Source organism: Lathamus discolor, chromosome 3 (genome assembly GCF_037157495.1).
Source record: "Lathamus discolor isolate bLatDis1 chromosome 3, bLatDis1.hap1, whole genome shotgun sequence".
Taxonomy (NCBI): domain Eukaryota; kingdom Metazoa; phylum Chordata; class Aves; order Psittaciformes; family Psittacidae; genus Lathamus; species Lathamus discolor.
The window spans coordinates 93,682,870-93,696,924 of record NC_088886.1 but is presented as its reverse complement, the minus strand read 5'-3'; the positions used below and the strand labels follow the sequence as shown (position 1 = coordinate 93,696,924).

The window sequence follows — 14,055 nt, the reverse complement described above, 5'->3', positions numbered from 1 at the left end:
ACAGTCTTAATGATTCTTTTTAAACCTTAACAGAGAAGTACTGAAACAAAAAATAATTCAAGATGGAACCAATACAGTTTCAGTCAGAGCTTCTAACTCCTCGATTTGCTGCTGCTTTAGTTTTGAGATTTTGCTCTAAAAAGTTGACATGGTAACAGACAAAATCCTTGTGCTCTAATAAAGAGAGCATCTAATACAGACTGACACGCAAGAGGACCTGCAGTAAAAATCTCCCTCACCCCTTAGATTATGAAGGCTTTCCTTTTTAATTTACATCTAAATGGTGTGTTAAGTCTGCCCAGACTTTACATCTAATTTGAGACCCACTGTCCCTAAAGGTAGAGGCATCTGGAACAGAGGTCTCTGCAGTGGTCTGCGGGCAGCACAGCGGGTCTCTGGCCCTGGTGAATGCCTCTTCTCAGACTGCTACAAAGCCTGATTCAACCTTTGCAGACAAGTATTTCACAACCAAGAGACTTATTTAGTATTTCAACAGATTTACAAATTCTACTAATGAAATAAAAGCATGCCCTTTCCTCCCCCCTCCCCCCCCCCCCAAAAAAAAAGCAATATACTCTTAAAAGTGTAATGCAATCACAACCATTATGTCAATGAAAATTACTAGCTGGGTTTATCTCTGTAGGTATCTGTCAAATGCAAAGCACACACAACATCTTTGGAGTAATAATGATGTTTTATCATTTTAATTACAAACACTTTGAAAAAAATCCCTAAAGTGTACCAATTGGGGTGGTCTGAATTAACAGTAGGTTGATAGCCCAAGGGTAGCAAAAGTAGATTGAGCTACCAAATTTCATAGTAGTTATAGCAGCTGTTTTGTTGCCTCAGGGAAGCTGGGTATTTAACAAAGCAGACAGCTTGGCATTGGCATCTGATTAGTAATGTGGGTATTGTTGGACAGAATACACGCAGTTCTATTGTTTCACTGTTTGATTACGAATTTGGAGAGCTATAGCATCACTTAGCTTTTAGAGTTCGCTTCTATAAGTTCACTTACAGGTACTGTAAAAGGATATTTTTTCACTTATCACTGGCTGCAAGTAGGAAATATTGTCTTGAACATGATCGATGAAACATGACAGGATTTAAATGTCAGGGTCAGTTTCATCCCCATTTCTGTGCCAAAATCTTGTTGAATCGACTGCATAAGTTTTTCTAATTGGGGAGAAAAGTGAATAAGGTGAAAGCCTGTTCTTCCCTTAGCACAGGATACAAATTATTTGGAATTTTAAATCATTTTAAAACATCATTTATTCCAGTTTAACATTACAAGGGAAAATTTCTCTTCACAAAAGAAGTCTTGGAGGAAAAATCCAACTGTTGGGGTTTCTGAGAGAGGGGATTGATCTTTATTTTTCTAATCCTGCAGTAGCCTGACAGTTTGGATAACCACTGGGGGTAAGAGAATCTCCGGTTCAAAACCAATCTGCTTAATGGTAAAAATCTTAGTTAACATGCTTTATCTAAAAAGGCTTGATCTTGGGGAATAACCTTAGCACAAACAACAATATTACTCTGAGGTTTGTGTTTGAACTTCATACAGCCAAAAAGACCCCCCACGTGGCTCTTCTCTCTTTCATTCTTTAAGTATACATCACAAATTATTGGTGCTTGTTGGCAGAGTTCAAATCACTGAACTCATTGCAAATAGTCTACTTCAGCTAGAAGTACATTCTTTTACTCTATCAAATCCATCTGAGGTAATAAGACTTGATGTTTTATTCAACAGAGCTGAGGAAAATTGTTGCACAATAGGTTAATTCAAAATGGCAGCATAGAAAATGCATCTGTCAGTGGGGATCAAATTACAGGGCAAGCTCCTCTCAATGCTTAGAAAAACAAGTCTGCAGTTCTACAGATTATGTGCATGTGTGTGTTTAAAGGGGTGGGAAAGGAGCTAAATATCTGAGCTAACCTCCAATTAAAGTCAATCATAAAAACAGCCAATTTAATGAGTACGGATTTCTTTGGGTAATTATAACACCAACCACTTTTTTTCTCCCTCTCTTTTAAATCTGTAATTCTGCCTTCTTGTTATTGCTTGCTTTGTCATTAATCGCCTCGGGAACTTGATTTCCTAGCAACAGACTCTGCCACCAAACATTTGGCTCCTGTTCAACATTTTCTTTGTGAAAAATGGCACTGCTATTGCTGCCTGGCTGTTGCAGCTAGACTGGCTGTGTAAGTGCTCTAATAATGCATTCTTCTGAAAAACACCCAAAAACCACATGATAAAAGGAGCCATGACTGAGCTTCACTAATTACTGTGCTGAAGAAGTCTATCTGCAGTTTAAAGGGTACCGGGGCAGGAGGAGAATGACAAGAAGGAAAACGTATATTCTTCATATAAATAAATACAGTAAATAACAGAGAGGTGAACATTTAGAAATAAACATTTTTATGATGTTAGACAGATCCACACTGGTTTTCTACTAAGAGAAAAAGAGGTATAATCTTTCTTGAAAGTTGACGATATATTTTTTCTGGATAAAGTACAAAGCATTCATCCTTGAAGAAAGACACTCTGAGAATCAAACTTCACAAAAAATAGGAAAAAAAGTTTCTAATTCACTTTTTCATAGAAATCACTTGCGAAAACTCTGGTAAAACTGTCTGTGCATGAGAACTTGTACCTGAAATGGTAGCATCATGCACACCGCATGCTAAAGACATCACAGAATGACATAACATGTGCTGGTGGCAGTTTAGACAAAGCTCTTTTTTTGCATTTTGATGCAAGAAATGAAGCGGTGAAATTCTGTATTTATGAGAGTATTTTTCCCACATTTATTTTGGAAGCCAGTAAATGGCTGATTTGCTTCCTGGTTAGATAGAGTGCCTATTATGTCTCCACAACAAATGCATCACACTTCAGCTATACCTTCCAGAAAATACAGTCCCTCAGGATGGTGGGTTTCAGGAAGGTGATGTTATCCCAGGCCAGGAAAAAGGGCCACAACTAACTGCTGCTAGCCAAAGCTTCTTTTTTATGATTAAGACATTCAGAATGGCATTTTCCTGGCCATAAAACCTATTCATTATTGTGAAAAATAGTTTTGCATGTCAAATGGCACACATACTGATGCCAGAGCACTATGGCAGAAGTTATCAATGGGAAAAAAGCTATTGTGGAGTTATTCAAACAAATGTCTTTTTTTTAGGGGATATTTTGATTCCTGCCAGTGTCTACATCTCTCGTTTCCCATGATGCACACACACACAAAAGAAAAAAAAGAAAAACTATCACAATCCATTGTAAATTATCATACTTATCATAGCAGTAAATTACAATAAAAATGCCTTCATTGAATATGCTTCTGAAAGGAGGAGACAGCACAAAAGAAATTTCATTTATACTTACATTGTTATAATAATCAGCATTTTTCCTCAAGTCGAATAGCCAAACCCCATGTAAAATACTGTAGAATGTTATTTAAGCTTTGCCATACATTGCTGACATCAAGCTTATGTTTTGACACTCATGCTGAAACCAGATAATTCCGCCGTCAAGCCCACTACACCACCACACTGTCTCTCCGCTTAGAGAAGCACTTAGGCATTAGAAAAAAGTCAATATAAAAATACCACAGTATTTGTTGAAATATACCAGGGTGGTTGGAGCTTTCAAAACTTCTGCAGACAGGTATGTTACATTGGGTTCATTACAACATGCTGCAATGCATTTCCTACTTGAAACTCAGCCTAAGACAAGAATACCTGGCCTTGGTCAGAACCGTCATTAACATCAAAATAAACTACACTTGCCATTAACTCCATAAACGCAAAAGAGATGCTGAAGGTGGTGAATATAAGTTAACTGTGGGATAACAAATCTAAGCAGTATTATAAAATTTAATACTTTTATACTTAATGTGGTACAACTGAAGGGCATCACCATTGAGAAATTTCTCCTATTTGCTACATGGAAGTAGAAGGGAATGGTTTAAACTTTTATAGGCTGTGAAATAACAACAGTCCACGCAAAGCTGAATGAAAGCTTTATCTTCTCTGAAAAGAAGATTGTATGACAATACTGAAAGCGAACAAGCCAAAATTCAGCTGCACATAAATAAGTCTTAGCACTACATAAAAGCTTCATTGCTCCTCTACCCTCTACCTACAATAGGAATTGTAGGAGCTGAAGTGTTCAGGCACTGTAAATTCAGATAGTTAAGACGAGATCAAAATGCATAAACTATGGTGTAAAAATGTTCCCACTTCTCTTTAATGGACACAGGTAAGCATGAACATCAGCAATGCCATACTTATATGAAATGACTAGGCAAGGAGTCTATGTAAATGCTAATGAGAAAAGCTTTGAAAGTTATTACTTATAACACCAGTGCTTTGAGCACAAAAACTATATCCTCAAAATACAAATTCAAATACAGTCCCTAAACAATAATCTACTATTTTCCTTCGTACAGAAAAGAGACAAGCATGTTATTAAAGGAAGATCTGTTTGGTTTTTGGGAGCGACTTAACCGATCCGTTCTAAGCTAAGACTCAAGTTACTACAGATTGGGTACCTAACTGCAGTCAATACTGCCATTTCATATGCTTAGTACAGGAAAGTATTTCAGAAAAAAACCTCAACAACAAGAAAACCCAAAGCACAGAAGGAACTTTCAAGAACACATTTATTACTTCAGCACAAGATAATATTGGCATCAAACGAGAGTGTTTCACCCATCTAATGCCTCCAACTGCAAACATTAAATGAATGCAGGTGTTGGACTGAAGAACAAATTGAGTAAAGCTAAATAATTGGCAGAAATAGAGATGGCTGACTGGAACAAGAGAGAACACACATCTGGGAAGCACCACACTGGCAATACCGTTCAAATATAGGCAGAAAGTTAAAATTCAGCTGTCTGTATGAGCAAGCAGTGTCAGTTTTCACAAAGTTAAGATTTCACAAGGTTAAGTACAGCTTTTAACGCAATAAAGCATTTTCTTCTTCCCTTTTCCATTTCCTTCCCATTCCTTACTCGCATAGAGTAACACAGAGGTGGTTAATGGAGTCAAATGACAACTAAAATTCTCCTTAGTTTTTTTTCTCTCTTAAGTGGATTATGTTTTTAATCAAAAACATTGACAATAAAAAAAATCTTTGTACCCCAGACCTTTGTAAGATATGAAAATTAATAGCTATATACTGCAAGTTGCACTGAAAATGTAGAAATGTTTGTGGGCAATGTCAAAGAAAATGAGGACCAGCAACTTCCATAGATTTCAGACGGTGTTGAAGATACTGATGATTTTACAAAACAAAAACTAAAACCCTAAACCACAAAAAAACCACAACCCAGTACATGTTGTAGAATTTAACTTGGAGATGCCTACATAAATACAGTACTAGCAGCAGTTTATTAAATGCCTCTGAAAATAAGGCAAACAAGGTGCGGAGATGTGGAGTTTCACCATGCAAGTTTGTAAGATGCAGCTCTAACAGATAAGAATTCTAAACGTCAAGTCCTGACAGAAAGCATAAATTCACAAAAAAAAAGAAAAAGAAAAAAAAAATTAACATCTTTTCACATCAGGTTTTGTCCCATTCACAGTTTCACAAACAGAATTACAATGTTTAGTCTTATCATAAGTCTCAACTTATTCTGAAATAAGGAAAATGTCTGAGGAAGAGACATTTTCTAGCCCCAGTAGGAACCAAATAAAATCCCTCACAGTGAATTCTAATCAGACACCACAGCACAGCTAGCTGATCCACAGTGAAATGAATATGACAGACAGGAAGATATGATGTCAATGGTAGAAATTACTGCAAGTATATGAATTATATCTGGAGAAGGGAAAGAAATTGCATAGAGTTTGACAGCACATGCAATCTATCTTAAATGATACAAAGTAGAGTAATTTTAAAGGATTAAAATACACCTTTAAAGTTTACCATCTTTGAGAAAGCTGGGGCAGCCTCTGTATTTTGCTTCTATCTGTGATTTACAGGGTCCTACTCTTTGCTAGTCTTTCTCCAATTTGTCTGCCGGATCTGATTACCAGATGGCTAAAATAAATGTATTGTGTTCATTCATGGTAACAGAAGTTGTCTTTAAGGGCTCTGTCACGGCTTCCCTATCTTTTCCTTTGTACTTACTCCTTCCTCTGTAAATTGATTAGATTTCAGAGCTAAGTTTCATCTGAGGACCATTCTGTTCAATGCTGCATTGAAAAGCATATTATCTGTTCTAGGAAGCACATACAGATGACCACAGGATATCACAGACCTGTCTTAAAGCAACAACTGCCCTGCTCTGCCAAGAAAATAGATTGTTCTATAATCTCAGGACACAGATTTCCAGAATAAGTATCTGTCACTTACATACATTCTAGTGCAATCCAATAAATAGGTGACAGTTGGACAGAAAGAAGGAAATGAAAAGCAACATATGTGCAGTGCAAAGCCAAGTAAGGTAATGACTAAAGTGAAGACAGACATCAGTAGACAAGGACTCAGCTACCCCGTACCTCAGGAATGGTAATTGTTCACGACATAGTTTTGTTTAATCTAGTAAACTACTACAAACTTGCAAGTAAAGAAGCTAAATGAAGGAAAAGGGTATGAATGTATTTTAGCATGAGCATGTATGGTTCTACAGACTCCTTTCCTTAAGGAGTTACATGTGCCACCTGTGATCTTAAATTACAACAGTCTTAGAAATCTCTTAGATGAACCCACCTCAGTGGGTGTTTTTGCTACAGGTGTGAACCAGGCTCTTTACCTAACAGATCTCGTCCTGCAGTCAGATGCTTCCCTAATCTGAATTCCACTTTGAAAATATCTAGCACAATTTATTACCACTTCAGTATTATTTATTTAATCATTAACATATGAACATCTTGGGGTTTATTTTCAGTTTAGTACAATAATTCTCTTAGTCAAAGCTTGGATGTCATAGGACTGGCACCTGAAGAACAGCTTTTAATATACATGAAAACCAGCGTACTGCATCATCTAGTCAAAATTTAAGTGATCAAACTGGCTGAACACAGAAGAGTGGCTTCAGAGCTAAAATAAGATGAGGACTACATCTTAAAAAAACCCAAGCTGTTGCTCACCTCATGTAACATTTCCCATTTATCCTGGAGCTATCCTCTAAGTTTAGTTTATCTAAATCGCTTCAGATTATACCTTCATTAATAATTATAAATAAGCATGGTAAGATAAAAAAAAACCCAACCAACAAACCAAAACACAAACAAAAAACCCACCAAAAATAAACAAAAAACCCCCAACAACCGAAACCAACAAACGACCAACTTAGTAGTGCAGTATAGCTTTTGATAACATCTGACATTTGATAATATTCTTCTTTATTTAACTATACTCTTAGCCATTCAGTATTTTTTTAGCCAATAGCATTAATTCCTAAGCATGGTATCCAGAACAGACTGAGGTATAATTATTGGGAAATAAAAAACTCAGAACACTTGAAAACCAGAAATAAAACGCGCGTATACTATACATCAATGTATTTTTTCAACTGCAGCACAAACATATGGTCAGAGCAGTGGGATGTATTTTCTTTGTGTACTGAGAAGGTTATAAGTATTTTTTGACAGTTATAAAGGGGCAGTCTTGGCCATACACAAGAATCAATAACAACCATGTAAAGCCTACAGCAGTGCACACTAACAGGCTGTAGGAGACATTAACACTACGTAAAAGAAATAACTGTATTTTCAATGAACTTGTTCCTCCTGGATAATCAATTTTTTACACTTCTTACCAGCTGTTCCCGCATAGCTCAGGTAGTGGAATGGAAGCAGCTGTCATACAGAATCCATATATTACACGCGTGTTACGAGGTTTTAATCTGTCATAGATGTTTGCTAATTTTGATCAGTCATATCAACTTGGGAGCAAGATGAAAACAAATTCACCACTCCTATTTAGGCAAGATGTAATCTACACAAATACACTAATCTGGCTTGATTCATTCTGGATGGCAAAAAAAAAGAATACTAATTGTGAATCTGCTAATGCCCCATCCTCAAACCCCCTTTATTCCAGGAGTAAGATTTCATCATTAAAATCAGTTTGCCCCACCGCCCACATTCAAGAGATTTGTCACAATCATTGTTTCTGAAATATTGAGTTATAAGGTGCCATAGTAATTACTATGGAATAAATAGCAATTAAGATTGTTCACACAAATAAGCTCAAACTGTTTGCAGTGAATAATTATGCTAATAGTGTTTTTCTACATAATTTGTGCATCCTTCACAACAATTTACTAGAAAATGTGAAATGTAAATTTGATGCACTACTACAAAAGCTTGAAAATATGTTCAGTTCTTATGATTTCTCCCACTAACTTAAGAAAGCACACAACTCAAATATACTTCCACATTTGTACATTTAAATTCAAAGAAATCAGCCTACACTGAAACTGAAGCAGTCACGTTCTTTCATTGTATTCCCACAAAATCATCCTAAACCATTATGCAACAAACATCCTCATTGCTTAGACCTCACAATGTTTAACATGAATTTCAGCAATTTGAAAGAAGCTGAACTTACTGCTATATAATAAACTTTGGCCTTTTCCACCAACTTCCAGTTCTTCTCCAAATCAAGATGCTTTTCCTTCTTATAGCAATTAGCAGCAGCAAGGTTAGCTACGAGAGACCTGAAAGTGATTAAAACCCAGGCATTAGATCCCCTTTAACTAACACTACTGCAAATTTCTGACAAAGAACAAATTTCTCAAAGGTAATCAAAGATCTTCATGAACACAGAAACAGTAACAAAGGGCACCATAGAGCACATACACTTTGATTATTTTTTTAACATTTAAATATTTTAAGTCATATCCTAAATACCATTAAACTATATTTTAAGTAATGTATCTTAAATAAAGCTAAATACTTTATGTAAACTTTCACTAATAGACTGTTCATGTGCCTCCATTTGCTTAGAATCAACCTTTGCTGCATTTTGTGATCAACTCCCTCTGTGTAGTATAGCATCTGCAGATTTTCATTAAAACTCGTCTAGTAACTAACACCTAAAGGAACGTAGCTACTACAGTTTATCTTCTCAAAACTATTTTTCCCTCACTAGAACCCAAACACTGATGCACACGTCTTGCCTTTATATATATTTTAATTATATTTTATAGTTATAATATTTAAAAGGCAGTTTATTTGGGTTCCCCCCCACCCCCCCCATTGGGTTCATATTTTCCTTTAGCAATTGAAAAAGGGTCCCATTGCTACTTTTAGATGATGAACTGTTTAAAAAAACATTTGGCTTAGCTGTGTATTACTGGAAAACTACCAAAACCTCATCTGTACTTCATTCTTACTTAACAAGTTATAACACAAGTCATGGGACAAAACTTCCACAACTTCCACTAGAAAGAACAAACACACTTGTATCATATTTAGTTTGTTATATGTAAGATACATTCTATTTTAAATTCTCCTCTTCGGCAATTCCATTCCGCCTTATGAAACACACAAAACTTATAGACACACGCCTAAAACCAGGTCATAAAAAGATGGTTATGCACTAGCTGTCCACTCTGGCTATGATGACCAAATCCTTCTGTGCATTTTTATTATGATATGGCTTTATAATATCCAATATTTAGTGAAGGGAATTTGAGAAACAGGCATTTCCATGTTTGCATAGAGGGTTTTAAATTTAATTTTGATGATTTAATAGTCATAGGATGCACCTTTAACATTAACACATCACTGTTTTGTGATATTTAAGTATATCAGCCAGATAAATAATGTATAATTATACATACAACATATGGCTATTGAAAACTTTTGCCTTCTCCAATGTGTATACAACTGATGTTGTAGGTATCACCCTTTTCAATGTAAATGCTACTGTAATCCAATGGATCAGAGTGAATTGGTTATCTGCTTCTACCAAGTTATGCTGTGTGCAGGTGTTAGGAGCAAACTAAACTAGGAATTCTTGACATTTATTCCACCTCAAAACAGCATCTTTCCACTATTACCATTTCTCTTTGTACTATTCAATAAAATAAAAAAAACCACAAACAAAACCCAACAGAATCCTTTATGAAGACAGCAACCAAGTCTCCCTTTAAACTTCCCGAAGCACTCACCACTGACAACCGCTGTAAGTTAAACAGATCAAGTGTATTAAACCAAAAAGACTAACTTTTTCTGAATGTACCAAAATACATAACACAGTTCTGTGTCCTTTCAACCCAGGAATATTCTTGGGGCTCATCTCTTTAATTCTAAAGCCTAAAGGCAATGAGAACTAATGTGAATTTTGAAAATAAATTTAAAATCTATAAATCAATAGATTAAGTCTCTCAAAGCAGTACAAGTAACACTGCCAGAAGTTTCAGCCTTGATGAATATTAGAATTATAATTACAAGAAATCCACTAGAGAACCAAGTAAATCCAAGAAAAGACACGCATAACTCTGGTAATTTTCTGTAAACCAAATTTGAAAAGCAAATTAAATCTTTCAGTTTTGGCAAACCCTAAATATCCATCAAGGACCTAACTGGAAAATTCTTGTCTGCCTACGTATGTTGCTAAGTGAAAAGCAATTATGTTTGAGAAAATGAAGCAAAGACTTTCTCTATGTTTCATTTCACTTACCATGTGCCCCTGAAACTGTAAGCCTAGCTCTTTGACTACATCTAACTGTAGAGATGCTCTGCACATGATGTGTAATAAAAGATCATTACACTGAAGACAAAGCACCAGGATTTTCCAAATTAAAACTGTAACTCTGACAGCACTAAGTTCAACATGTGGGCCACAGAGAAGGTAGATGTTTTTTCAATGAAATACCATAATTGGAGACAGCCAGAGTGTTTCAAATCAAACAGCTTAATGGGGACTCTGTGCATGCAGGTATTTCTGAGCAGAACACACAAATCAAAGTCACAAAGTGTGGGTACAACTTTAGAGTTTAATCGTGTGTTAGGATTTTCTTGAAAAGCTCTAAGAAAACAAAGCATGTTAGTATTGCTAAGCTAGAGAATTCAGAATGGTGATCACAAATTAGCTCAGAACCCTCCCCTGTAAAAAGCTAGACAGACTTAGCAGAAAAAAGAAACATTCACATAAGGCATCTGGAACACAAATGTACGCAGCCACCCACTGGGAGTACCAGAGAGCTATTAGTCAGCTCCTCCAAAAGAGATAAGAAAGCTGAATCACCTGAAGAAGTTAGAATGTACCTCAACTGGGACAAGAGACTAATCAACAGTTATGAACTGGGGCCAGGTTGAAGTGTTTCTTACAAATATAGAAAATTCTGAAAATCAAGAAACAATCGTAGGATAATTAAAGATGGAGAACAAACTTGCTCTCACTGTAAGAGGGCGAGTTGCACAATGAAGTCTTTAGTAGCATCCACTGTCCATTTTTTTCTGTCTCCCGAGGGAAATAAGTGTCTTATACTCCCTGCACATTCTCAAGAATGCTCTGAAACAGCGATTTAGATGAAGCCACTGTCTCCAGTATTTGAGCAAATGTTTGATATGCTGCTTAATAAGTTATAGAAGTACTTGCAGACATTTTTATTAATAAATTTACCTAAACTTTTAGATTCCATTGAGATGTACAGCAAAAGATACACACATTTTCCCTGAATTCACGTTGTATGTCTATTGACAGTCTTGACTTCAGTTTCCCATCATGTCATCTAGGAAATGATGATTGCTACAGGATGCATACACAGTCACTATGTGAGTAAAGACAGAGAGAATCACCGAGCAGAAACATCTTTATTGCTTGTCTTCTCTTTGAAAAACTGAATATGGATGCTGGAGATGAAGGGAGAAGTATGTAGGCATAATTAATGTCAAAACTCCAGATGAAGATGAATGAATTTCCTTCCCCCACCGAGTATGTACATTCATTCCTGAGAGTAAGACATTATGTATGACATTAAATTGGGAGGGACAGGTTGATAAGCTGGAGGACATAGCTGTCTGTCATTCAGTGGATCTTCAACAGCCTGGAGAATTGGGCTGGCAGAAGACTTGAAGGCAAATGCAAACTCATGCGACTATGATGGAGTGAGTCCAATGCAACAATGTAGGCTGAATGTTGACAGGATACAACACAGCTTTGCAGAAAAGGGCATGGGGAAGTACTGGTGTACCAGGCTTGGAACACTAGTCGGCAGTGCATACAGAGGAGGTTAATCACATTCTAGTCTGTATGAGCAAGCACATAGCCAGCAGGACAAAGGGAGTTTATATCCAGAACAGAAAAAAATAAAGTTTGTTCTGGTCTCCAGACCTCATCTGGAGTTCCACGTCCAGCTTTGAGCTTTCCACTAAAAGGAAGACACTGACATAATGCAGCGAGTCCAGCAGTGGGCCATTAAGATATTACAGGACTGAAACACTTAAAAAATGAAGAAGGGCTTGGCTGAGCCTTAAGAAGAGGGACCTAAGAGGAGACTTTCCTGCCATCTTCAAATATCTAGTGAAAGCTTACAGAGGAAATGAAGCCAGACTATACTTGGACACAAGAAGGAACATTCCATAAGCTGGAAGAAGGAAATTCTAAGCGGGTAACAACAGAATTTCTCCTATGAAGAGTGGTCAAACGGTGGAACAGGTTTGCCCAGAGAGGTTGTGGAACCTCCATCCTTGGAGATATTCAAATCCTAGCTAGACATGGCTCTGAAAAACCTTATCTAGCTTCAAAGTTATCAGAAAGTTATCTCATACTTCGAAGTATCAGAAAATTTAGATATTGGCAGAAATCAGGGAGGGTTGGTGTGTGCTGGAAACATCTCAAGATTACGGCAGACCTGACTGGCTGGTTTTAAAACCTCTGAAAAATTGTCAGGAGGTAAAAAGCAAAGTAGCAATACGTAAGTTTGAGTGTTGTGGGTGGAAGGAGAAAGAAGAAAGCAAAGGACCATGCTCAAGATAAATGCCTCTTGTCTCCACTATCTCTCCCTGAATTTCTTGTTTTTATTAATCTTATTACAATACCAAAAATAAATCACTCTATAAATGGGCTCTTTGTTATGGAATACCACAAAGACCACTGTTAATCATCTACAAATACAAAAAAGGTTGAACACGGTTCTGGAGAAATTATTTTTGTGTATAGGAAAGACTACCTTAAAAAAAATAGCACCTGAAAGCATTCAGAAGAAATTGTTAAGATGCAGACACACAGAATTACAGTTATTAGATGAACTGCAACAGCAAAAAAAAAAAAAAAAAGGCAAGCTTTTTTCTTCCTCTTGTATAAAATCAAATTAACCCTTTCAATTAGGCTATACGCTGACATCTACCCTCTTTAAACACATTATCACCTGAAGTACAGTCCTCATTTGCCAATCAAATATATGCGCCACATGCCAATCAGCTTTCACATAGGCTGCATAAGCATACCTGTTAACCAACTTTTGTCTCCCACATTTTTTCTCTCTGCAGAGCAACTGGAAGCTATAAAGTTCAGAAAGAAGTAGTATATTATTATCTCACATTTTTCTGCCATAATGCAACTGCTGTTCTCTAAAAGTATTAATACTGCCCAGGCCCAAGCTATGAGCCAGGCAGTCCTGTGTTATCTCAAACTGTACTAATACTTTCTTTATCATTCAAATCACAACTTTTCAAGGCCAAATATTTCAAACAAATGAGGCTCCACACACTATATTGATTGCATTTATATTTTGGAAAATATCAGAGGCCCCTGACCTGTTCTCACTAGTGATGCAGGCAGCACAAGTTCCTGTTGGTTCTTCACTCTGCTCATAGTAATGGGCATCCACATGAGCTTCTTCAGCCTTCTTCTTCAAGATCTCTCCAAATTTATCTTTGCCAATGCACCCAAAGAAAGTTGCAGCTTTGTAAGGGCTCTGGATCATCCACTGCAGATCGACAGAAAACAAAACAAACCCAAACCACAAAGTTAGCACATCTCGTGTATTATTTTTTGCCATTTTTTTCTCTTCAGTAGTCAGATTTAATTCTGTGCTTACAGAGGACTGTGGCATACGGAACACTTCTATGCCTAAAGTGAAAAACATCAGG

The 14,055-nt window shown here is 36.6% G+C and overlaps 1 protein-coding gene across 3 annotated transcripts in view; it reads right to left on the bottom strand.

Moving 5' to 3' along the window:
• The window catches only part of ADK (adenosine kinase), a 301,741-nt gene that overhangs the window by 142,728 nt on the left and 144,958 nt on the right, over window positions 1-14,055 (bottom strand). For 2 of the 3 annotated variants that reach the window (XM_065670654.1, XM_065670652.1), the window contains exons 5-7: window positions 13,720-13,892; window positions 13,411-13,464; window positions 8,561-8,669 (exon numbers count right to left, since the gene is read on the bottom strand). In XM_065670654.1, coding sequence (XP_065526726.1) covers window positions 8,561-8,669; window positions 13,411-13,464; window positions 13,720-13,892 — 336 coding nt within the window. The remainder of the gene's footprint in view (window positions 1-8,560; window positions 8,670-13,410; window positions 13,465-13,719; window positions 13,893-14,055) is intronic. The other variant, XM_065670653.1, reaches the window with a different exon arrangement.